Source organism: Oncorhynchus gorbuscha, linkage group LG24 (assembly GCF_021184085.1).
Source record: "Oncorhynchus gorbuscha isolate QuinsamMale2020 ecotype Even-year linkage group LG24, OgorEven_v1.0, whole genome shotgun sequence".
Classification (NCBI taxonomy): Eukaryota; Metazoa; Chordata; class Actinopteri; order Salmoniformes; family Salmonidae; genus Oncorhynchus; species Oncorhynchus gorbuscha.
Genome location: NC_060196.1, coordinates 54,050,855 through 54,077,782, shown reverse-complemented (window position 1 = coordinate 54,077,782; position 26,928 = coordinate 54,050,855). Strand labels below are relative to the sequence as shown.

Here is a 26,928-nt window from a genome sequence, read left to right as displayed (position 1 = left end):
GAACTATTGTACTGATTGAAAGGTTTTTGAAGTATAATGCAGCTGATTTGCCATGACACAAACATTATATTAAGCAGGACATTCATACAAGCCTGAAAGTACAAGTATAATCCAGATGTAGTGTGAAATGCACTCATAAACAACATGTAAATAGAGGCTTTTTTGTTGCTTGCTTTCTAAGAATTCCCCCATATTCTGCCACCAATTTGCGAGCATCGCCCTCATGTGGCAATCTTTACAAACACAGAAAGGGGTGTATAAGGCCCCACCTAACTACGAGCTGGCTCTATGGAGTTTCCCATCTCCTCGAAAGTGTCTCTGGTCCGGCTAAAGCGTTGTGTTTCCATGGTAGCTGATACGAGTCAACCATGATGTCCGCTGTGAATAAGGGCGCCGCCTGACATTTTATAGCAACTCAACAACACAAAAGGGGAAAAGGCGAGCAAGTGCATGGTTTATATTGCCGGTACAGATGGTGGTGCCGGACGGCAAAAACTTTAGTAACATTTCTGAAGGTACTTTTCATAGAAGACGCGTATGTTTTTGGTGCGTTTTGCGAGGCAGAAGGAAGCAGCATTATTGTGTGCCACACGGAACTTGGGAGTTGAAGCGTAAGCTAAATTAATTAGCTGAACTAAAGTAACGTTAGCAACAAGTAACAACACATGCACATGAGACGGCGTTATAAACGCACAGAAAATGTTTAAAAACACATTTCAAAGTGGATTCCTATCTATATTGTATAGCATTGGGAGCAAACCTCTTCAGATATGGGATAAAAAGGTAAGCAACGATTTTACACAAGCTTACGCATGAATTTGCTTGCTAATTTGACAAGGCTGGCTTTATTGCAGGGCATGGTATGGTGGTGAGCTCCAGAGAGCAACTTTAGACATATAACTAGCTAGATAACCAGTTTGCGCATGACAATGCAGTATAAATCTAGAAGTTAACTAAGGTTACTAAAGTGAAACTGCCCAGTGTCTAGCTAGCATTAGGACATGCCATGCTGTAAGCTTTGTTTTAACTCCGATTTGAAGGCTACTGTGTTGTCATTGTACTCATCATGCCACTGTCACAATCAGGCCTTTAGTTAGCTAGCTAACGTCAGTTTATTAGCTAGGTTAGATACCCATTAGATAATCAGTTGGCCTAATCTTCCTGAGTTCACATTCAATAAAACACATTTCTTAAAAGTAATAGTACACGCTAGCTTACCCATTTCAAAATGTTGCTTGTGCAATAGGTCAGGAACGGCCACATAAAACGGATTACAGACAATGACATCCAGTCGCTGGTGCTTGAAGTGGAGGGAACAAATGTCAGGTAAGCTTGTTCTATGTTCACTAGCCTGTTTTCTCTTACTCGGACAACCACATCTAACCGTTTCTCTTCAAATTCAACAGCACAACTTACATCACATGTCCTGCAGACCCAAAGAAGACACTTGGCATCAAACTACCTTTCTTGGTTATGATCATCAAGAACTTGAAGAAGTATTTCACCTTTGAAGTCCAGGTAGGTTATCATCCAAGTCAACAATCCGATCCATTGCATATGTATACAAAGAAAGCTGTACAATATTGTAAAACATGTAAAGCAATTCCTTATACAACAATACCTGATTGACACCATAAGGGCTGACCCGTACTGCACTGGCTCGTTTAAATTCTATTCATATTCTTCTTTACAGTGTGGTCCCAGCTACAATGGTGGATACGTAACAAGGCCAGTCCAGTACAGCTCGCTTCGGTTTGGCTCAGTGGTGTGAAAAGGGTACAAGTGATCAGTTTGACTGAGCTTAGCTCTCCCTTTCCAATCACAGGTGTTGGATGACAAGAATGTGAGGAGGCGGTTCCGGGCCAGTAACTACCAGAGCACCACGCGGGTAAAACCCTTCATCTGTACCATGCCCATGAGGCTGGACGATGGCTGGAACCAGATCCAGTTCAACCTGTCTGACTTCACACGGCGGGCCTACGGCACCAACTACATCGAGACACTCCGTGTGCAGGTCAGTCAGAAAGGCTCATGGACCAGGGTCATGGTCCAAGATACACTATACAGATATCTTACCTAGCCAGGTCACAGGTCTGTTTGTGCTGCCTTGCCAACTCCTGTGGTCATTGGCATGCCAAGTTTGGTGACGATAGGGGTTGGCAAGACGGTACAGGCAGACCTGGGACCAGGCTATCTCTTATGTCAAACTTTGAATTATCAGTTAGGCTAGGTTTGGAATAAGATTAAATGGCACATTGCATTACCTTTCCTGTATTTTACACGCAGTATATACACACAGTCAGTCAGCAAAGCAAAGGCTAGCTTTTTCAAACAGAAATTTGTATCCTGTAGCTCTAACTCCAGTTTTGGGACACTGTGAAGTCCATGGAGAATAAGAGCACCTCCTCCCAGCTGCCCACTGCACTGAGGCTAGGTAACACTGTCACCACCAATAAATCCACGATAATTGAGAATTTCAAGAAGCATTCCTCTACGGTTGGCCATGCTTTCCTCCTGGCTACCCAAACCCCTGCCAACAGCTCTGCACCCCCTGCAGCTACTTGCCCAAGCCTCCCCAGCTTCTCTATCATCCAAATCCAAAACCAAATACATGCTTTTCAACCGTTCGCTGCCCGTCCGACTAGCAACACTCCTCTGGACGGTTCTGACTTAGAATATGCGGACAACTACAAATACCTAGGTGTCTGGCTAGACTGTAAACTCTCCTTCCAGACTCATATTAAACATGCTTTGTTTCAGATCCATGCAAACTGCCGCATCCGGAGAGTGTACTTCTCTGACCGACTGTACTCCGAAGATGAGCTCCCTGCAGAGTTCAAACTGTATTTACCCGTACAGAACAAAGCAAAGGTGAGCACAAATAATGTCAATTTCAAGATACATTTTACATTTTGTCATAATGTAGGCCTACAGCCAATGTTTCCTAAAATAAATTCCGTCACTGAGCTAATTTTAGGTCTGCTGAGCACCAACTTGAGCGAAAATTCTGTGTCACCTGTGGCGCGCGTTTACTGTGAACACTGAGGCCTGCTTAAGTTAGTTTGCTACTGTGGCTATTTTATTATAATGTGGGACTACCAGAGTGGCCTATCATCAAAAGCAATGGAGAAAATGCATCCCATAACATTTTAACATGGAACTATTGAAATAGTGAATAATAGTTCCATGATACAGCCTACAGTAGCAGTGTGATGCTTATTGGTTACCTACAGTAGCAGTGTGATGCTTATTGGTTACCTACAGTAGCAGTGTGATGCTTATTGGTTACCTACAGTAGCAGTGTGATGCTTATTGGTTACCTACAGTAGCAGTGTGATGCTTATTGGTTACCTACAGTAGCAGTGTGATGCTTATTGGTTCTTATTTATACAGCACTGCCCCTTCAAGACATAAGAAAGCTTTTACCTGACTTGCTTTTCAAAGATGGCTAGAAATGTACACATTGTGCTTTTGTTGGAAGCCATCACTCCTCCATTGCTGACTAGCTATAACTGGGGAAAAATATCTTGCTTTGATCCCAAAACAAGCACATCTATTCATGACCGCTCGTGCCTGTCAATTGCAATCCATCCGACGATGCGCTCTGCCTAAAACTAAATCTGACTGAGTCGTGCATAGTTCATTTTGTTTCCGTATGTTGCATTGAAAGGGGGCTAATATTATGTTGACTCAAACACAGAGTGAAACGTTGACAGTGACGTTCAGTTCAATCTCGCGTGTCTTCGCGGGCTGGTTATTTCTTCTGGACTGCATGTGGAGGGAACATTGACCACAGTCTGCACCCCAAATAGCACCAAATTCCCTTTATAGTGCACTACTTTTGACCAGGGTCCATATGCAGCTCAAAGAATGATCTGTTTAAGTACAATATGGATTGCAGTTCTTGTAGCTAATTGACATTTTTGTCTTCTGTATTTTTATAGCAGTAGGGCAGCTGAATCCATTCTCCTCCTCCATATCTGCAGATTGTCTGAATTTAATGTTTGTTTTTCATATTTTGGAACCATGTGATTGTTTCCTAAATTCTTGTTTCTCTGCACAATAAACATTTAGCATAAAATCAGCAAATTCAAAGTGGAACCCTCAATTATTGTGCAACAATGTACAAAGTAAACTCATGGTTATTACATGTACAAGAAAGCAAATAGTCAGGTTACAGATCCACAGGCAGGGTTTTATTTCATAGAAAACAATCTACTCACCTACATATGCAATCCTACATATGCAATCCTGACTTCACACTGGTATTCAAGGTTCTAGAAACATTTCACCCACTAGATTGGGGGCTTAAAATAGATATTTAGTTGAGTTACAGTATAAACAAACATCACATTCTGAAAATACCTCTTACCTGCCCATCAAATACACTAATCTTGAAATTGTAAATGAGCAACCTTCCTGAATGAAGTGTAAAGAAAATTAAAACTGAACTTAACCAATACTTATTTTCTACAATACATGACAATAGAAACTAAGCACTTTAGTTTCTAAAGTGAGAATACAGGCTGGATTTGGTTTGGCTCATGTAGAGATGTCAGGCACATGGGCATGAATGAGTAGGCCCTTTGAAGAAAAGGCATGTATAGGACTGTCCTATTGAACATGAAGGGTTGAGGGCTAACTAGACCAGTTCCAGTATACTAGTGACAACACAGAATCGCTGCAGTGCAGGTCTGGAATGGTGTAAAGGGATAAATGCATACTGTATGTTTGGTACAACAATCAATGGTTGTTACTGTTTGGATCACCAGCATCTTTTTAATAGGATGGCAATATTGGCATAAAACATCAACTTATTTTACAATACATTGTACTTAAGCTCGGATGCTCTTTGAATATATCTTAAGAGCACTCGTCTATTTCGTGCATTTTGGGGAGGGAGGGGGTAGATCAGTTTTTGCAGATTGTGACTTTAGGTAACACTCAACCCCTCCCAGCTATCTCACCATCCAGTTGATTTATTTTCCATATTTTAACTGTGCGGTTTCAAAGTTCTGAACCTTTTCTCTTCTCAGTTTACAGATTAAAGTTGTTGCCAAGAGTGTTATTATTGATCGATATGACTGACTTTAAAATCACAGCATTTACCTGGGGGAGTAAACTCAGCCATTCCTGAACCTGTGACCAAAAACAAGCTACATATGGACAGTACCAAAACAAATGATAATGATTGTCTCTTCGCAGCACATTATGCAGAGCTGGGATGGTTGTATCCCCTATAACATTCTATTGGGTTGCAAGAATTTTGTATAAATCATTTTAATTGAAAAACAGTTGTGAATCCGGCGTTGTTTTGTGTATCAGTTCATAAACATGTGCCATGGAATCGGTACATTAAATCTCTTCCTAGCTATTTTGCAATATGGCACAGGCTGTACATTTCTAGGTCCTTAAAATGAAACTGGTGTACTTTCTATTTACCACAATTAGTCTTTAACACAGTGCTGACAGACAAGTTCCTTACTTTCTCCCCCTTCTACTTGCCTCTTCCATTTGTGGTATTGCTGCAATTAGTTGGTTGTAATGGAGTAGAACAGACATTTCCATATTTTTCTTAGCTGCATGTACAACACCAGTTCCATTTATATAATTTACAAAGATTATAGCAAAAAAAAATAATATTTATTAGCAAACAGCATGCAGTGTAGTGCAAACACATTACAGTTTCACAAGTGTAATAACAGATTTGGCTTGACTTATGCACAATACATGTGACTGGTTATTACTGCAGCCACATGAGTTCACACAACTTCAAATACTCAGGTCATTTAATCAAAGGCAAAAAAGACGTGTCAAACGCATGAGAAAAAGCAGCACTTCGATAGTAAGGTTTATCTATAGGAATGTCTGTTGATCTTCATAATTGTAGACTAAGAAACCGAGAAAAGGCCTACAAATGTTCTCTAGTTTTGTCAGGGCAGTGTTTCACAGCAATGATAGGACGGCGCCAAGTCTCTGATGTATAAGTGCATTAGAGAAATTGTTTCTGGAGGCCAAACTATTTACTTAGTGTAAAATTCTTACCAATTCAGTCAAGCTTCATATAATATATTTCCCTTTCAAAGTAAACATTTGACATTCAATTTGTCCTTTAGTATAATGTATTGCTCCTCTGCTTGCGACCAACTGTTCATGATTGTGACATGTAATGTATTACATAGTAGTCATGGACGTACATCAGCACGGCGACGGGCTGGCCAATGATGAGCGAGATCCAGACCGCAGCGTTGCCATGGTTACCTCTCAGGAAGCGGCCGACAAACCAGGCGAGTGGGATCTGAAAAGGTCAGTTTTAGGGGGAAACCGTCCTTGAACTCTAAAGCCAGGTCCTTTAAAAACCTGTGTGTAACCATTAACAAAAGGACCATGTCACCCAAGCCACCGTTTGATAATGAAAAGGTTGTCTGACCTGAGACATCATGCCCATAAACGCCCACAGTCTGAACATTTTCAGAGGAACGCTCACCAAGTACTGAAAGAGAGGGAGGACTATTACACAGTGCAGCCTTTAACACTGAAATGTAAAATCAGGTAAGTCAAGTGTGAAACCATGAGTCAGTGTTCGATGACAGCCACCCACACGAACCTCGTGAAAGAAGGCGGAGACCAGGAAGACGGCCGTCTGGGCGACCCACTTATTCACTCCCCTCCTCATGATGGGCTTGTAAAAGTGGCTGTGGAGAACGGATGATGAAAATAAATGTATTAGTTTGTAACTGTAGACAGTAACCAAGAGTGTACTTTACAGTAGATCTTAAAACCATCCGTTATAATGTCACAGAAGGTTACGGCACTTAGTGAACACACACACACACTGCCATAAAGTCAGTGCTGTAGGTGGTGGTATTGTTCCAATCAATGTTATTTCTTCAACTTCTACTCACCGGAGGCACCACTTGTGCACAGGAATGTTCCAGTTAGACCAGAAGTAAGTGACAGTCTCAGAGTTCCTACAAAACAACATGTGACTGGCTCAGAGAGACAAAGTTGCAACTGTATATGACATGGAGGGAAAGGATGTGCAGGGCAGTCTCGCTCGAAGTAAAACTTTTTTTTTTGACTAAGCTATTTTAGTATTACATCTATCACTACATGTAACCCAAACACATGGTACAATTCACATGGTATCACTGCACCAATAACAAACTAAAAACGAATACAAAGCTAACTGGAAATCAACATCCACTTACCACCAGTCCCGGTAAAACTCCCTGTCTCCAAACTGCATCAGCTCAGCTACGAAGTTCATGGAAGAGTGGAAAAACCAATAGAAAAAGATGAGCCAGATTAAATGATTGGGAACCTGTTGGGGTAGAGGGGAGAGGAGAGGAAGCCTTGTGCCATTAGACAGTCTGGACATGAAGGATTATGTACATAGAGTACCAGTCAGAAGTCTGGACACCTACTCATTCAAGGGTTTCTTTATTTTTACTATATTGTAGAATAGAGAAATCAAAGCTATGGAATTACATAGTAACCAAATATTTTGAGATTCTTCAGAGTAGCCACCCTTTTCCTTTGACAGCTTTGCACACTTGGCATTTAACTACATGATTCCATAGTTTTGATGTATTCACTTTTATTCAACAATGTAGAAAAGTGAAAATAAAAACCCTTGAATGAGTAGGTGTCCAAACTTTTGAATGGTACTGTATGTATGTGTTATATATATATATATTTGATGAAAGAAACTATGAAATAACACATTTGTGTATGTTATTTCATCAAACAGTGTCCTTAAAGCATTAGTCAAACTCAGTACATATATACTGAACAAAAATATACACAACACAACATTTTCAAAGATTTTACTGAGTTACAGTTTATATAAGAAATTGTGTCAATTGAAATAAACAAATTAGGCCCTAATCTATGTATTTCACATGACTGGGCAGGGGTGCATAGGACCACCCACTTGGCAGCCAGACCCAGCCAATCAGAATGAGTTTCCCCCCACAAAAAGGCTTTATTATTACAGACAGAAATACTCATAATTTATCTGGTGGACATTCCTCCAGTCAGCATGCCAATTGCACACTCCCTCAACTTGAGACAGCTGTGGCATTATGTGAAAAAACTGCACATGTTAAAGTGGCCTTATTGTTCCCAGCACAAGGTGCACCTGTGATCATGCTGTTTAATCAGCTTCTTGATATGCCACACCTGTCAGATGGACGGAATATCTTGGCAAAGGAGAAATGCTCACTAACAAGGGTGTTAACAGATTTGTACACAATTTGACAGAAATATGCTTTTTGTGCATATAGAACATTTCTGAGATTTTTTATTTCAGCTCATGAAACATGAGACCAACACTTTACATTTTGCGTTTATATTTTTGTTCAGTGTAGTTGATTTTATTAAAACACAGTCTATTTATGGGGGGGGAATCTACTTTGTCAATTTAAGATTTTTTTTTTGGGGGGGGGCAGGGACAGCCCTAATGGAGACATGGGTTTAGGTTATGTGGTCTGTATTTGTACTCACAGCCAGTTTCAACATGCGCTCCATCATTCTGGAAAAGTCCATATCCTGCCATAGAGGGTACATGAAACTAAGTCACCCCCCAAGTACAAAGGAATGGAGCAGTTGAGTAGACAGGAGTCCAACAGACAACAGATGTTAATATTTACCTGGAATGGTTTCATGGAATTCTGAATCGTCGGCACTACCCACTGAAGAAGAATAGCATCTAGATTAGTGCATCTGTGAGACATGGTTAACATAAAAGTGTATCTTGTGATTTGGGATAATAAAGTCACCCATTAATCAAAATAATTTTAATCTGGTTTGATGAGAGAAAATACACCAAATAGTAACAAAGGTAATGTCAGTATGGATAACACATCATGAACGTACCTGTTGTACCAATCCAATCAGTAACTGTATGAAGAAAAGCTGGAAAAGATTTGAGATGACACAGCATCTTTAAAATGTATTAAAAGGGGCAAGCAGCAGTTGCGACATCAATTTGTTAGATTTATGATATGTACCCATTGATTCTTGAAGGTTGTAACTTAATAAATGCCTCATGAGATTAGTTTGTTTTAGTCCAATGTTTGTAAACAAAGTGAATGCAAAACAAACACTGCATAGCCACTGCATGGATGGGACGTTCTTGCATCTATGAATTTGAGAGTGATTACATATCTCCAGTCCCATCTCTCAGCTTTTTACTGAAACAGTTGTGGGGAAAAACACTAACTGCGAATTGGCCCTTTAAAATATGTTTTCATGATCGCACTGTGTATTATTTAGGGTGTATGTATGTAAATAGCACTGCTCTGTTTTCCTGATATGATCTTTGACCTCACCATCTCAAAGAGTCTCCTCAACAGGAAGCTCTTGCGTATCCGTGGTGACCGGGGGAAGTTCAGCTCATAGCAGAGTGTTGGGGCAAACACAAAGTAATATATATCTGTGGAGGGAGGATAGCGAAACACACAATAAATTCATTCATCTTACACATTGTATTTTGTATGTAAAAAATGGTTTATTTGGATTGATTTTTTTATTCTTCCCAACTGTACATTGCAACTAGCTACTAGTCATTATGTTCTGCATCTCTTTCTGTTCTGACCTCTGTGTGTGAGATTCCCAGGGTAGGACACATGAGAATGTACAGCTGATCCATTTGACTGGGCCACAGATGGACCTATGGGGGCATAGAAAGTGTGGATGGACAAAAAAATATTTCTGACAGCAGTACTTCTATACAACCAATAGATGGCGATGGCAGAACAGTAACTTTTCAGAAAGTGTGACATTGCTGCATACATGAGGGTGCATCTAATCATCTGTGTGTGTGTTCGTATTTATTCAGGGGGCAAAATATACATATTTAAACAAACTCTGAAAGCTTTTCGCAGTAAACAACAGCCCAGCCAAAGAAACAGGTCACAGAAGTTACTCATACAGCTAATTAAATACCAGTCTATTTCTCCTCACATCACATGCATTTTGGAGAGGTCAGCGTAATTATCCTGGGATAGCCAATCAGATCTCAGCCAGCATCCATGTTATCGAGGGTGCAAATTGAGAGAAGACCCAGCGCTGTGTGTAAGTGTGAGAGTGAGTATGTCAACATTCTAATTTGGCGATGCTATCCAGTTGACTTAATTACACTGGCGGCACTGGAGTAAAGATCACAAATACCAATAATATCAACCAGGTAGAGTATTATCCTCTGGAGGTTGTCCTGTAGAAAGATGGCAGCCATAGAATTTGAAGCACCTCTATAACATTTTTGGCTATTTGTGCTTTTACTTAAATTAATTTAAGTCCTAATTACACACACGCACACACACACACAGCAAGTAAGGTAGGTAGTATGAAGGTAAACCTGTATGCGGAGTTCATCTCAGCCTATATTGCCTTCACGTGTTGGCCATGACGGAGATATGGATTTCCCCAGAGAACACTGCTACTCCAGCTGCTCTCGTCATCTGACTGTGTTTCTCATAGTCCGAGAGCATCTGGTCGTCGCGGTGGTGGCACAGGGCTATTCATTTCTCTTAAATAGAGATTTTCTCTCCCCCCCCCTCTGTCAACTGTCACGCTAATTTGAACTCCATGCAGTTTCGGTCACTCCTCTCAAGCTTAACATTATTGTCATCTATAGCCCACAATGACATTGACACCTTGATCAGCTAATTTCCCAACGATGGCTCACCACTAATCGTACTGGGCAACTTTAACTTCCACTCCTTTCCTCTTTTGACCTCACCCTTTCCCCAATCACAAAGTAGGCAATATGCTTCACCTCACCTTAATGTCTCTGGAAAAGACTTTGTTTCCTTTCCTCTCCATCAACCCTTCCTACTCAGCCCCTACCCAGATGGTCATGTGTCGCTGCAATCTTCACTCTCTTCCACTACTTTATCCTCTTCCATCCTCTCTCCCTTCTGCTAAATCCTCGTCCTTCCAGTTTCCTGACTCTTCGACCCTACTCTCCTCCCTTACCGCATCTTGTGACTCACTGTCCCCTTTCCTCCCGGCCGGCTCGACCTTCCCCTCCCGCTTGCCAAGTCCTTCACTGCGTGCTAACAGAACTGGACTGAGGGCAGCTGAGCGGAAATGGAGGAAAACTACCGGAGGACCCATCATCCTTCCAGTCCCACCTCTCTACCTTCTCTTCCTCAGTATCCGCTGGTAAAGCCACTATCATTCTAAATTTAAATATTCTGTCGCCAACCCTGGGAAACTCTTCTCCATCCTCCGGAATCCTCCCTCTCCCTCAGTGGACGAAGTCCGCTACTCATTCACTGATCCCACACACAGAACTACCCCACTTGACCCCATTCCCCTCCTCCCATTGCGCACTTCCCTTATCAAGTCATCCTTGACCACTGGCTGCGTACCCTCTAACTTAAATATGGCCAGAGTCCCCTCCCTTCTCAAGAAACCAACACTTGATCCCCTTTCACGTCAAAAACGACAGGGCGGTATCCCCAATTTATTTTCTTTCAAAAACACGTGAGCGTCTCTGACCAACTCTCTCGTTAGCTCTCTCAGAATGATCTTCTTGACCCTAACTAGCCAGGCTTCAAGACGGTTCACTCAACCGAGACAGTTCTCTTCTGTATCACAGAGCCTCTCCACTGCCAACGCTCTCTCCTCATCCTCCTAGATCTATCCGCTGCCTTTGACAACTTGAACCATCAGATCCTCCTCTCCACCCTCCCAGGTTTGGGCATCTCAGGCTCTATCAGATCCTCCTCCCCACCCTCCCAGGTTTGGGCATCTCAGGCGCTATCAGATCCTCCTCTCCACCCTCCCAGGTTTGGGCATCTCAGGCTCTATCCGATCCTCCTCTCCACCCTCCCAGGTTTGGGCATCTCAGGCTCTATCCGATCCTCCTCTCCACCCTCCCAGGTTTGGGCATCTCAGGCTCTATCAGATCCTCCTCTCCACCCTCCCAGGTTTGGGCATCTCAGGCTCTATCCGATCCTCCTCTCCACCCTCCCAGGTTTGGGCATCTCAGGCTCTATCCGATCCTCCTCTCCACCCTCCCAGGTTTGGGCATCTCAGGCTCTATCCGATCCTCCTCTCCACCCTCCCAGGTTTGGGCATCTCAGGCTCTATCCGATCCTCCTCTCCACCCTCCCAGGTTTGGGCATCTCAGGCGCTATCAGATCCTCCTCTCCACCCTCCCAGGTTTGGGCATCTCAGGCTCTGAACACTCCTGGATTACATCCTACCTGGCAGGTCGCTCTACCAGTTGGCGTGGAGGGGATCAATGTCTGCACCACGTGCTCTCACTACTGGTGTCCCCCAAGTGTTCTCCTCTTTACACCAAGTCACTCGGCTCAGTCATATCCTCACATGGTCTCTCCTATCATTGCTATACGGATGACACTTAACTACGCTTCTCCTTCCCCTTATCTGACACCTGGGTGGTGACACCTCAGCTTGGATGTCAGCCCGCCACAAGCTGAACAAAACGGAACTGCTCTTCCTCTTGGGAAGACCTGCCCGTGCCAAGATCTTTCCATCATGGTTGACAACTCCACGGCGTCCCCCTCCCAGAGTGCAAAGAACCTTGGCGTGATCCTGGACAACACCCGGTCGTTCTCTGCAAACATCAGTGACTCGCTCCTGCAGGTTCATGCTCTGCAATATCCGTAGAGCACAACCTTTCCTCACGCAGGAAGTGACACAGGTCCTAATTCAGGCCCTTGTCATCTCCCGCCTAAACTACTACAACTCGCTGTTGGTTGGGCTCCCCACTTGTGCAATCAAACCCCTGCAACTTATCCAGAATGTGTGTTCAACCTTCCTACCCCCCCCCGAAATGTCCGAAACCCTACGTCTTTGAAGAGTATCTTAAATAACTGCAGGAGTGCCCCCGACACACCCCTCCCCAAAAAAGGTCACTTGTCTTTTCCTACTAACACTGACTGTGCTGATAGATACTTTGTTGAGGGAAAATGTACACGATATGATGAGTTGTCTCACCAAGCTATGTTAAGATGAATGCACTAATTGTAAGTCGCTTTGGATAAGAGCGTCTGTTAAATGACTAAAATGTAATGTTAGACACAGTGGTACTACTGGTCATTAGTGGTCAGTAGTACTCACATGAATGGGAGCGGGTCAGGGTGCGGGCTTGGGTATGTCTAATCTCTCTGCACCACATGTTAACGTCTTTATAGGAGTACAGCTTCATGAAGAGGATGGTGTATACACCCAGGGCAAAGACTCCACCAGCTGGACAAGAAAAATATCATCATCAAGCTTTACAAAACTATTTGTGTCTCTTCCACTCTGAGAAAAGCCTTTAGTCCTTTTGATCAAGAAATATTTGAAGCCTAGACACATTAGATCTATGTATATGACCATGCAGTGTAAGCATCACGATCAGGCCATCTCACCTGGGGTCATGGAGGTCAGCAAGAGCACAGTGGCTGATGGGAAACAGAGGAGGGTAGTCAGATTGACCAAGTAAAGGAATGATCCAGTCGTCTCGGAGATGGTGCCCTGCATATAGCAACAGGAATTAAAACAATTGTTAACACAGTGGCCTGAGCACAGGATTACAATTAAAACTATTTGGGATCTCTGTGGGACTGGGGTGGACTAAAACGGCTGCCTCCAGAATACATGTACCAGTAAGGGTGTGGGTACCAGTGAGGCTGTGGGTTCGGATCCAGCCCACGCTTTCTAGCACATCCTTTCCCCTCTCCTCCCACCTTTCCTGTCAGTCTTTCACTGACCTATCTAATAAATATTAGGAGGGTGAAAGACAATATAATCCTTATCTAACCAAAAACAACAAGTGACCTTCGAAAGACACAAAGAACAGCCCATGTCAACTAGAGGAGCCACATTGGTTTTGATGAGAGGAAAATGCTACCCCCCTCCATTTCCAGCTAACAGATGTCTGAAATGCTTGTGTTCACGAGCAACAGAGAGATTAGTAAGATTTCACAGTGCATCATTCACATTAGTCCCAGACATTATGGCACGACACTCACCACAGATAGCCTCCGCTCCGTGTACAAAGCTGCCATTATGAACACGTTGGAGACTGCAGGGGAGGAAAAATAAAAACACAGACTCTGGTACTCAACAAAAGACAGCCGTATAATATTACTACAATGTTGTTCCAAAATGAGTACATTTGCCCACACTTGGTGGAAAAACACTTGATGGTATTTTAAAATGGGTATAAACTCAGGTTGCTAAGCAACAAAAGCCAGACAATGAGCTATTCAAATAAATAGATTTTGGAAGATGTACAAGCACCACAATAATACAGTTAGCATGCCAAAGAGGAAACAGATTTAAGCTTTATACCAATGACCAGGCATGGTGCAGGCCAGCTATATGGGTCTTTTAAGAACAGTGAAACAACTTGGATAGGGTCCACCAATATCCCATATCTATCAGAGAGGAGGAAAGAGAAGAAAATAGTCACATGGATGGATATTTTTGTTCACAAGGAGGAGATAGTTATGAGAGGCTTCCTACAGAAGCTGCGGTCAAAATGAATAGATCTGCAGTCGTGATGGGAGATAGTTAGGATCTCAGTGATAAACAAATGATGATATAAAAGTTTAACATAGACTAATAGTTATTTGGGGTGCCTATAGCTGCACATACTTACTTTAGGAGATTCTCCAGGAAAAGGCGTGCATTGCTCAAGACCTGCAATTGAAGAGATTTTGTAAATCAGTGTGTGGCAGGTAGCCTAGCGCTTAAGAGCATTGGGCCAGTAATCAAAATGTGCCCTTGAGCAAGGCACTTAACCCTAATTGTTCCTGTAAGTCTGTCTGGATAAGAGCGTTTGTTAAAGATTCAAATATAACTGTTAAATGTGCTTTATGGTTGACCCCATTTAGTCGACTGGTCGATTGTTTAGTTAATAGGCTGTTGGTAGACCAACATTTTTTTTTGTCGATCAATGGCAAATATATATATTTGGCACCAGTCAGAGTGGACTAATCCATTTCAGTCTGCGGGGATGACACACCAGTAGTATATTTACCATCATTTCTAATCTACAATGTTTGTTTGGTTATGGATTTTTTTTTTAATGCATTCAATATATTATTATTATTCTCTTACCGTTGTCATTGAGGTGTGGACATGTTTGCAGAACGCATAACCTAGGCTACATTAGTAAGAAAAAGTTGTCACTTAATTGTCTTTTGTTTGGATCACTCCTGTCAATCTTGAGAAAGGACAAACAGTTGATTACGTATAGACTAGGCCTACCTCAAAATCAAATCACATGTTTTCACATACACTTACTTAGCAGATGTTATTGGTCACATACATATATTTATCAGATGTTATTGCGGGTGTATTTGATATGCTTGTGTTCCTAGCTCCAACTGTGCAGTAATATCTAACAATTCACAAAAATATACAAATCTAAAAGTAAAAGAATGGAATATATAAATATTAGGATGAGCAAGGTCTGAGTGGCATTGACTAAATACAGTAGAACACAGTATATACATATGAAATGAGTAAAACAGTATGTAAACATTATTAAAAGTGATGAGTGTTCCATTATTAAAGTGACCAGTGATTCCATGTCTATGTACAGTGTATGGGGCAGCAGCCTCTAAGGTGCAGGGTTATGTAACCGGGTGGTAGCCGGCTAGTGATGGCTATTTAACAGTCCGATGGTCTTGAGAGAAGCTGTTTGTCAGTCTCTTGGTCCCAGCTTTGATGCACCTGTACTGACCTCGCCTTCTGGATGATAGTGGGGTGAACAGGCCGTGGCTTGGGTGGTTGCTGTCCTTGATGATCTTTTTGGCCTTCCTGTGACATCGGGTGCTCTCAATTGTGCATCTGTAAAATTGAGAGGGTCTTAGGGGCCAAGCCAAATTTCTTCAGCCTCCTTCACCACACAGTCTGTGTTGGTGGACCATTTCAGATTGTCAGTGATGTGTACGCAGGAGAACTTGAAAATGTCCACCTTCTCCACTGTGGTCATGTCGATGTGGATAGGGGCTACTCCCTCTGCTGTTTCCTGAAGTCCACGATCAGCTCCTTCGTTTTGTTGACGTTGAGGGAGAGGTTATTTTCCTGGCACCACACCTCCTCCCTGTAGGCTGTCTCATTGTTGGTAATCAGGCCTAGTACTGTTGTGTCATCTGCAAACTTGATGATTGAGTTGGAGGTGTGCATGGCCACGCAGTCTTGGGTGAACAGGAGGGGGTTGAGAACGCACCCTTGAGGATCAGCGAAGTGGAGAGGTTGTTTCCTACCTTCGCCACCTGGGGGTCGGCCCGTCAGGAAGTCCAGTACCCAGTTGCACAGGACGGGGTTCAGACTCAGGGCCTCAAGCTTAATGATAAGCTTGGAGGGTACTATGGTGTTGAATGCTGAGCTATAGTCAATGAACAGTATTCTGATGTAGGTATTCCTCGTCCAGATGGGATAGGGCAGTGTTATGTCATATACACCATCTGTGGATCTATTGGAGTGGTAAGGAAATGGGTCTAGGGTGTCGGGTAAGGAGGTGACATGATCCTTAACTAGCCTCTCAAAGCACTTCATGATGACGGAAGTGAGTGCTACTGGGCGATAGTAATTTATTTCAGTGACCTTTGCTTTCTTTGGGACAGGAACAATGGTGGAGATCTTGAAGCAAGTGGGGACAGCAGACTGGGATAGTGAGAGATTGAATATGCCCGTAAACACTCCAGCCAGCTGGTCTGCGCATGCTCTGAGGACGCGGCTAGGGATGCCGTCTGAGCCGACAGCCTTGCGATGGTTAACACTGTTAAATGTCTTACTCATGTCGGCCATGGGAGCATGACGGTCTCTGCGACGTGGCTGGTTTTCCCTTTGTAATCTGTGATTGTTTGCAGACCCTGCCACATACCTGGCCTACGCACAAATATAGGCCTATAAATGTTCCCATTTGGGGATCTGATACTATTTCCAATTGTCTTAACTCACCATCATCGTGGAGCTTCTCAGAGTTATTTTTTCCTTTGCCTCAAAACAGCAAGTAAACAAAGTTTGTTTTTACATTAATTGCGAATGACAATAGTTCCCAACGTAAACATTATTTAACATCTTTCCAGCCCTCTCCAATGTTGATAGCATAAGCTTTGTGCAGACCAAGTTAATAGTTGATACAATGTTTCATGTTCCCTGCAGATAGGTCATGTGTAGCCAATGTGGTTTATAAGATTTAATTGTAATTTATTTTTTAAATTTAATTTTACCTTTATTTAACTAGGCAAGTCAGTTAAGAACAAATTCTTATTTTCAATGACGGCCTAGGAACAGTGGGTTAACTGCCTGTTCAGGGGCAGAACCTTGTCAGATTGGGGGTTTGAACTTGCAACCTTCTGATTACTAGTCCAACGCTCTAACCACTAGGCTACCCTGCCGCCCCGATACTTTCTACCTGTGGGCTACAATGTTTGTATTTGGTGGCTTTATGGAAGCTATTTTTACATATTGGCAATGTAAAAGTTAGTTTTAGATTTGTATAATTTTCATTTACATAGAGTTTTGATTAAACCCATGACATTGATTTTGAGATGGTGTGGTGCAATGACAGAATGCTACCATCTACCACAAACGGTTACAGCATAAGCTCGTAACTTTTAAAGGAAGGACCACTGTATGATGACCTTATTAGAAATTAAACTGTTCCACGAAAATGTACAAATGGTACGATAACTTGGCACGCCAAATGGAAAAGGTTACCCTGTACATTACATTGGTGTAGCCTATGACCCTGTACATTACATTGGTGTAGCCTATGACCCTGTACATTACATTGGTGTAGTCTATTACCCGGCAACATCAGGAGCTTAAAAAAGGTTGAATCTGCAAAAGGCCAGCAGCAGGTGGAGGAGGGTCAGGATTTAGGCTCTTCTTTAGAAATTTGTGTGTCTTAAATTTTTATTTGATCGCTGTGCTTAAAGCATCAGACAAGCACAGTAGCCTACATATAGTTGATTTTATTCAAACATAGAATGTGTCTATATAAAAATGCACGTGTTGATAAACTTTGACCAATTGATTGAAAGAAGAGACGACTCTTGGTCGACCAATATTGTTGTTGGAGATAGCGCTAATGTGCTTTATCTATTGGAAATCATATGGGAGTGTTCACATCAAAAGGTACACTGTGATAGTAAACTTAGGCTATGCCATTCTTAAAGGGATTCTCCAGTACTTTTTTTATACTTTTTAGCCAGTAGTTATGAAAGTAGCACTCATGAGCCAAAAGTCACCCCTAAAAATGGCATACTACATCACATTATGTGCAGATTTGTGCACCACGTCGTTGCTCTCCTTCTGTGACTCATGGCTTGGGGCTGAAGCTCATTGGTTGAACTCGAATTTCTAGGGTGCTGGCCCACATGGGGTGCAGCACAGCTTCCAGAAAAACAGTTGCTTTCTACTAGAGATTTCATGGTTAATTGAAGACAGTAATTCTGCTCATTGATTATACATGTATGAACTATACGTTGACACATCCAGCCCAAAGTGGGAGGTTTAAAAAAAGTTCCGGAGCATGTCTAACTCCTCTATTGTATTGACAAAATTCATACAAACAAAATCATATGAAGGAAAAGACAATGATCAGTAGTAATTTCTGTTCCAGGGTGTTAGTTTAGTAGTTAGAGGAATGCATACCAGTCTGGACCAGAGATGGGATCTCATCTTGATTTTGACAGGTCAAAGTCAACTGCCCCATATTGATATGAGCCATACTTAATCATCTCCCTTCTATGAAGGCTGATAACAATCTATTCTGGCAAAAGATTACCCTGGGGACCAACCCACACGAGGCAGAGGAACTTGATACAGGAGGAAAAACAAGCCATACTGTATCTCTCCAAAAAAAAACAGGAGATGTGGGATCAACAAGGGTGAAATAAATATGTATAAGGCCAACTTTCCTCATTTCTCACAATGTACCTGTTCTGTCATCTGATATAATTGAACTGCTAATTTGCTCTCAGCCCCCCCCCCCCCAAAAAAAACTCAATACTACCTGTATGTTTGAGCTATAGGTCTTCAAAGGTCTAATATATTTGACCCATTCCCAAGTGGACCCCGCTTCCCCACACAACCCGATATGCATAACTTAGGAGACACGTTTCCGAATGGACTCGAGGATAGTAAGACCCGTTCCGAATGGACTCGAGGATAGTAAGACCCGTTCCGAAAAGGCCCGTGAAAAAAAAAGACCAGGAGACCCGTTCAGAGAGTAGAAAAATTTCAAATTAATTAAATATATAAGTAAAACAATCTCTGGCCAAAAGGGTGTTTAGCATCCCCAGCGGCTCTGCAAGTACGGAGAGGATATTCTCCACTGCAGGCCTGCTCTCCAGGCACCGTCGCATGAGCCTGAAGCCACAGACAAATTTATTTCAAGGCTATAAAATTATTTAATACAAAGAAATGTTGTTTAAATGCTGAGGACCTAATGTCCCCAACTCCCTACCAGCCTAGTGTGTCACACTCACAATGTGTTTATTTGTAGGCTCCTGACCTATTTAGAGTGTTTATATGCTGTTTAATAGGACATGTAGCCTATTTAAAAAGGTGAGCTTCTTACATTCACCGTTTCATGTTTTTTTCAAACACCTTTCATTCAAATCATATGGTTTGGTTTCAATACGAAATGGTAAGTCCAGGTAGCCACAACAATAGATGGGTGTTGGTTAAATTGTGATTTTAATGAATGGAGCCAATTTGAAGTGGCAGTTTTTTTCTTCCTGTGAGTGCGGACCGCTCCATGAGCGATGAGCGGGATTTCCGAACACTCAACGCCGCTCACATACTCTGGAAGCAAGTCCCCGCAGCAATGTTCCATATTAATGCTCATGATTTTGGAATGAAATGTTCGACGAGCAGGTGCCCACATACATTTGGTCATGTAGTGTAGCTAAGCATCAAGTATGCATGTGGCCTTTGGCTACCCAACATTACCAAATGTATGTGGACAACTGCTTGTCGAACATCTCATGGGTTGGTCCCCCCTTTGCTACTATAACAGCCTCCACTCTTCTGGGAAGGCTTTCCACTAGAGGTCGACCGATTATGATTTTTCCACTCCAATACAGACTATTGGAGGACCAAAACAAGCCAATACCGATAAAAAAATAAAAAAAATAAAAACAAAAAATAATAAGGCTGATTTTTGTAATAATGACAATTACAACAATACTGAATTAACACTAAGTTAATATATAAATAAAAATCAATTTAGTCTCAGATAAATAATACATATTCAATTTGTTTTAAATAATGCAAAAAAAAAGTGTTGGAGAAGTAAAAGTGCAACATGTGCCATGTAAAAAAAAAGCTAACGTTTGAGTTCCTTGCTCAGAACATGAGAACATATGAAAGTTGGTGGTTCATTTTAACATGAGACTTCAATATTCCAAAGGTAAGAGGTTTTAGATGTTGCTTCCAGAGGCATGTTTGAACTCGGTAGTGAGTGACAGACAACTTTTATGAGCTACACACTTCAGCATTCTGCGGTCCCGTTCCGCGTGCTTTGTGTGGCCTCCCACTTCGTGGCAGAGCCATTGATGCCCCTAGACGTTTCCACTTCACCATAACAGCACTTCCGAATTGACCAGGGCAGCTTTAGCAGGACAGAAATGTGAAGAACTGTTGGAACTTGTTGGAAAGGTGGCATCCTATGACGGTGCCACGTTGAAAGTTAGAGCACTTCAGTAAGGCCAATCTCCTGCCAATGTTTGTCTACGAAGATTGCATAGCTGTGTGCTCAATTTAAGTTTTATACATCTGTCAACAGTGGGTGTGGCTGAAATAGCCAAATCCACTCATATTGCAGTTTCCATATCTAATGAGTCATGTACACTATATATACAAAAGGAGTGTCCACATATTTTTGTATATATAGTGTACATGACTCATTAGATATGGAAACTGCAATATTGATGGTTTATTGACACAGCCTACATACAGTGGATAGATGGAGCCTAGGCCAGGAGTCCTTTAATAGAAAGAGAAACCTGGGTAGGCCTACATTAAGCAGCACATGCAAAGGAACAAGCCCTTTCTAACAAGCTGGGCATCATTGTGACAGAATAATATTTTCTTACGTCAGATGGCATCACTCCTACACAACGTTTGTCAGGCGGAATCTGACGTAAGACGATGTGGTAAGCCATCTGTAAAGGATTGTTGCAAAAAGGACAGTGGACGTCATGCCCATAGAAATACATTCAAATTAATTATATTTCTATGGACATTCCTCGCTGTTAGATCTGTTTTCTAGCCCACATATCCCCTCTTGCCAGAAATTTTCCACTTGAATTTCATAATTATTCATTACCGGGTACAAAGAATATAGGGATGATTTCTGGGGAATGGCATAGCGATCATGTTTCAAAGACAGATTAATACCGGCTTTGGAAATTAGACTTCTCGCTCAGATGCTTTGAAGACGGGAAGCTTTTCCAGCAGTCTCTCTTCCAACAGCAATAAATGAGTGTTTATTTTTAGCTAGAAGACATGGGATTCTGTCCGCATTCATTTCAGTAATTATCATTTAAGAATTCCTCCCCTCTGTCCGTGCAAGTTAGAAATGCCATGTTCTGCCAGAAAAACGATAAAATAGCCTTGAACTTCCAGTCACGCTTTTGAAGGAGAACAGGAAAATGGTTATCCTCAAAGGAAGAAATAAATTCTCACCTCAGACTGTGTCTGACCTTAGCCTTGGGGACAGAATTAACTGGAACACATCTGACAAATCAAACACTTGATGGGAGTCATGAGTGCTTTGGCCTCCCCAGCAAAGTCAACTGACAGCCCATTGCCCATTCCATTACTGTAACAATGCCAGCAGCCTAGCATACCAGGCAGACCTTGTTTGTACTGTGTAAATAGGTTGCACCTTGCTTATCTAAACAATGCAAACTTGACTGATCAAAACAGAGACCGCATTAAACCTAGCTAAAATGGACCTCCGGTTTGTCTAATGGACCTATGCCAGAAAACTTGCTTGGCTGTGTTGTTCGACCCATGTCTGCCAGTAGGCTACATGAGGCAGGTGGAGTCGTACAAGGAGTCAAAATTTGTGAAGTGACTCATTGTAGAGAGATTAGAGTAAGAACTCCTGTCAGACTCCTCTCACTGAGAAACAGGAGGACAAGGTATTAAATACCCACCACAGAGTGTCTGCCAAAGTGTCAAGAGAGGGGTGGTGACTGTCTTTTATGTCACTGCTACAATGTAAAGTAAAGTTTTAGTTTGTTGATATAAGGGCACGAAAGTGAGGAAGAAGTGCGTGAGTGGGTGAGTGCGAGAGAGTTGAATGAGGCAAGCTGTATAACACATGGCCAAGAAGTCCCTTCATAGCTCACATAACACTTCTCTCTCATAATAAAATGTGAGGCGGGAAGGGACGAATTCCTTATTCTCTTATCAAAACAGATAATCATTTAATGTTTGCCGTGCACAGGCGTAGCATGGATAAAAATCATGTTTACTATTGCTATTGAGAGACAGCACTGAAAAGAAATGACCACACTGTTGAGTTACAACGGTTAACTACTGTATGCATGATTCTCACTGTGTAGACAACAGCACAAGAGAAGCTGAGATGGTCTGCCTATCTCAGCTAGGTATCAAAACTGCAGATATTGGCAGGAAAGAAGAAATGTAGGCCTACTGAGAAAGATAATCAACCATTAATCCTCAAAGTTGATCAGAGTTCAGTATGCAGATCCAATGAATGCCCTGATTGACAGAAGAATATTCAACACGTTCCAGAGTCTAAAAAAGACAATATGGGTCCATGCAGATTGATTTGAATAGCCCCAATACAGCTGCTCTGTTACCAGCAGCATCACTATATTCTCTCCTACCGCAACTGGCTTCCAGCTGAAATAGATCAAAGACCAGACTAACGGAGTGATGGTGGTTCACAGAGTAACCAGAGCCTTCTGCACAGCCTGCTTTATGAAAATGTAGCAGTGGCCTACTTCTGAATGTCTGTCTTCAAAACACCTTTTTCACAGAATAATCACCTGACCTAAGCGTTAAGCATAAATAGGTCTAGACGATTTCAGTGGCAAAACAGGGGCACAATCCCAGGCCTAGATTTGGTAGTTTATTTGGATCCCATTGGCTGCTGGGAAAGCAGGCGCTACTCTTCCTGGGGTCCACACAGAACATGTCATAATAATGAACATTAATAGACAAAAGCAGGTCAAGGACAAAACCCCATACATTTAAAAACAATGCCACACAGCCTACATATCAGTACATACACAAAAAATATCTATGTCAAATAGAGGAGAGGCGTTGAGCCACGAGGTGTTGTTTTTATCCGTTTTTTAAAACTCAGTGCCTCTTTGCTTGAAATCATGGGGGAAAAAAAAAAGGAAAAAAATCAGGTTTGTTGTTTATCTGCAAAATCTGAGCTGGAAGTGAGTTCCATGCAATCATGACTATATAATACTGCATGTTTTCTAGAATTTGTCCTGAATTTGGGGTCCTGGATTTGGGAACTGTGAAAAGACCACTGGTGTGTATAAGTTGACTGTCAACAATTTTGAATTTAACACATTAATGTTGCTTATGCAAATAAGTGATGGAGTCAGTCTTTCCTTTACTTTTAGCCAGGAGAGTCTGACATGCATAGTATTGATATGATCACTCCAATTACAGTGAAGAGGGTCGAAGTGCATCTCTTTATCACAGACAGATCCCTCCCCATCTTTACAACCATTGAATCAATAGGGTTTGACCATGAACATTTACAATCCTAGTTAACACCAAGTAATTTAGTCTCCTCAATTTGCACAACAGACACACCATTCATTACCAGATTCAGCTGAGGTCTAGAACTTAGGGAATTATTTGTACCATATGCAATGCTTCGTTTTAGAAATGTTCAGTTCATTACTGGCCACCCATTCTAAAACTGACTGCAACTCTTTGTTTATGGCTGCAGTGGTTGCTGACACATACATGGTTGAATCATAAATAAAGAGACACCAGGATTTCCGTTACGGAAAATGTGGCACCGGACATTTCACCGGCAACGTTTTCATTTACCAGACCCATATGCATTGGGTGCTTAACATGATTAGAACGTCCACCCACGGTGCTCAGAATGACACAAATCACATTTAGAATACGGTAACTCATATGAACAGAACACGCAAGTCGAGGATGTAATGATGTGCGGTCCTTCTTAAAGAATTCTGATGTACTTTGAACAGAATAACTGTCCACATGTACTTTTCCTCAGCCAACAAGCTGAGTAACGAACAGTAAAATCACTAGCCTATGTCAATCTACTATCATAGAAAAGTTTATGATACCTATTCTATTGGTCAGCCTGTTGAGAAAGAAATAGCCTATTCCAAACAGACTCTGGGACAGTTGTGAGACTAGATTCCAAATTCATACAGCCAGTAGGCCTAGGAAACATTTTTTTCAACATTAAAAAGCAATAAGTCTGATGCATTTTTCATCCAACTCGGGAACTCTGGCCTCTTTCTAGGGCCCCGACTTTCCGACCTGAAGATCACTGAAGTCATGATTTAACCTCGTATTTTTTCAGAGTTCCCAGTTGTCTTGAACGCACCACAAGATGCTGTAGCAGCAGCTCTCATGCGGTCTGACAGATTTTGCACTCAAAGGTTCTGTATCTGTACACGTGATAAATAAATAATATAAAATAATATGCCATTTAGCAGACGCTTTTATCCAAAGCGACTTACAGTCATGTGTGCATACATTCTATGTATGGGTGGTCCCGGGAAATAAGATGCATAACAAATATACTGTACACACATGCCAATTTAATTCCACTAAATTATGCAAATTAACCTACAGACCAATAAACATGACCAGTCAAATCCATTTCCATCAATGAAAAGGTTCAAAAGCAATGGGATTTGTACTTCTCCCGGACAACTTGCCGGTGGGAATTTTATTTATCAGCTTTCCTTAATAAATATATATATTTTTTTTAAATAGACAAAAGCCAGCTTTTACCTGCTAACGGAAACCCTAGTAGACACACTGGCTTTGCTTAATGCCAATAAAGTGGACTTTACCATTCTTAGGTAGTGGAATGACTTTGGCTTCCCTCCAGGTCTGAGGACAAACATGGTTAATAATAAATTAAATAAAAATTTATATATGAGAGGCAATATATTTCACTACTATTCTCAGTAGCTTTTCATCTAAGTTGTCTATACCAAGTGGTTTCTCATTATTGATGGACAACTTTTCCACTAACTTTATAGAATTCAAAATTACAATGCTTTTCTTTCATTAGTTTTTTTTATGCATGAATATGTTGTCATTTCATGCCTAAGTTTGCCAGAGAAAGTCATTAAAGTAATTGGAAACATCAGAAGGTTTTGTTATGAATAAGCCATGTGATTCAATGAATGGTGGAGTTGAATGGCTTTCTGCCCTTCATTTAATTTAAAGTATTCCAACACTTTTTTTCCCATCATACTTTGTCAATTATTTTGGTTTCATAAGACAATTTCTTTTTGTTCAGTTTAGTCACATCATTTCTCAATTTTACAGTAAGTTTGCCAATCAGATATGAACTCCTTTTGCGTCGTCCCACCTAACCATACAGCTTTTCAATTCCTCATCAATATACAGGGCCTTAACAGTTCTTGCAGTCAGTTTCTTAATAGGCACATGCTTATCAATAATTGGAAGAAAAAGAGTGCATCAAGTGCAGCATGCTCCTTATTAATCACATCAGACCCCCCCATTTAAAATATATATATATATATATTATTTTTTGAGTGTACTATATAAATATAATTATTAATCATTCAATTTCTATTGTGTGTACATGTCCATATTTCCTTAATCATAGAGGTGGATGACAATTTAATGTGCAATTTCCTATGCACAGAAGGCAGACTAGCACTTACCAGCATGACCACACACCAGTTGAGGATGCCTCTATAGTTACTGTATCCACTGGCTGAGCTGAGCAGGGACTCCTGGAGGACATGGCAGCTGGGGAGCCAGTAATAAGGAGCTGATTAGTTGAACCAACACACTGCTGTGAATCATCCAGCCAGGACCAAGATTGAGGATCACTGAATGGTGTACAGCACGTTTAAATTCACTGCATAATAGCTACATGATCTGCAAATGTAGCCTATAGACATGTGGCCTAGATTTCTCTCAAACACGTAGCTAAGCAAAGAGAACATACTGATTAAGTGAACCTGGCTGATTAGTCTTTGGCCTCATTATGAGGAACCTATAGTTAATACCAAAGGCCTTCAATGCATAACATTGAGTGACAAAAGATCAGTGACAGGCAGCTAGAATTGAAGACATCAGGGATTGAAGACGTGTCTGTGAGCTCAAAAAGCCGTGTGTTGTGCTCTACCGTGTGTTACGCTTCTGTGTCATGCTTTACCTTAGTCTTTCGCAGATTGTACTCCTCTCCAGTGGTGTCCTGACCGGCTCGTGCACCTCGTTTTCCTTCTTCACCTTCCCGTTGCTGTGGCTCGGATGGCTTGGCGTTTTTTCCCCTGCGCTGCTCTGCTTGCTGCCATTGGCTTGTTTCGAATTGCCCCCCGCCGGCGTGGGGCCGATGGTTGATCTCCTTGTCCTGCCTGTCATCATGGGGACTCTGTCGACCATTTCCGAAATTTGATTACATTCAACCTTATCTTGCAGGAATTGCACTAGACGTTTCTCCCTCAAGTCTCGGCTGGAAAGTCCAGCCCGTGTTGTCAGCAAGCTGTAGCGGAGCGGTCTGCAGTCCCTGTTGTAAACGTCAACATTCGGTTGATTCAGGAGAAGCGATAGTTTGTATGAGATTCTACGGCGGCTCGCTCTGTCGTCCTGAAGTGAACCGACGAGGACTTCGGGAGTTGAAGTTATTTATGTACTGCTAAGTGGCGCACCGTTTTAATACTTTTGGATTAAGTCATT

The 26,928-nt window shown here is 41.8% G+C and overlaps 2 protein-coding genes across 4 annotated transcripts; one reads left to right on the top strand and one right to left on the bottom strand.

Annotated features, from left to right (window-relative positions):
• The first annotated feature begins 272 nt into the window (after nt 1-272).
• Nucleotides 273-4,089, top strand: LOC124012306 (cilia- and flagella-associated protein 20). Of its 3 annotated transcripts, none has more exons than XM_046325785.1 (6): nt 274-783; nt 1,247-1,326; nt 1,407-1,518; nt 1,826-2,014; nt 2,761-2,871; nt 3,948-4,089. In XM_046325785.1, exons 1-6 carry the CDS (start codon nt 700-702, stop codon nt 3,948-3,950), a joined length of 579 nt encoding a protein of 192 aa, XP_046181741.1. In that variant the 5' UTR covers nt 274-699; the 3' UTR covers nt 3,951-4,089. The 3 variants fall into 3 exon arrangements, with proteins under 3 accessions (XP_046181739.1, XP_046181741.1, XP_046181740.1); XM_046325784.1 differs by having other exon boundaries at nt 275-783; nt 3,945-4,089; XM_046325783.1 differs by having other exon boundaries at nt 273-783; nt 2,761-4,089.
• An 85-nt stretch (nt 4,090-4,174) lies between these two features.
• Nucleotides 4,175-26,874, bottom strand: LOC124012270 (diacylglycerol O-acyltransferase 1-like; the record flags this gene model as incomplete). The annotated part of the gene is made up of 17 exons (XM_046325737.1): nt 4,175-6,298; nt 6,431-6,493; nt 6,608-6,695; nt 6,906-6,971; nt 7,212-7,324; nt 8,509-8,553; nt 8,655-8,696; nt 8,881-8,919; nt 9,336-9,439; nt 9,602-9,676; nt 13,102-13,230; nt 13,395-13,500; nt 13,998-14,050; nt 14,320-14,405; nt 14,630-14,670; nt 25,908-25,995; nt 26,408-26,874. Coding segments are annotated over 17 exons (1,752 nt in total), but the record flags the coding sequence as incomplete, so codon positions are not given.
• Nucleotides 26,875-26,928: the final 54 nt, after the last annotated feature.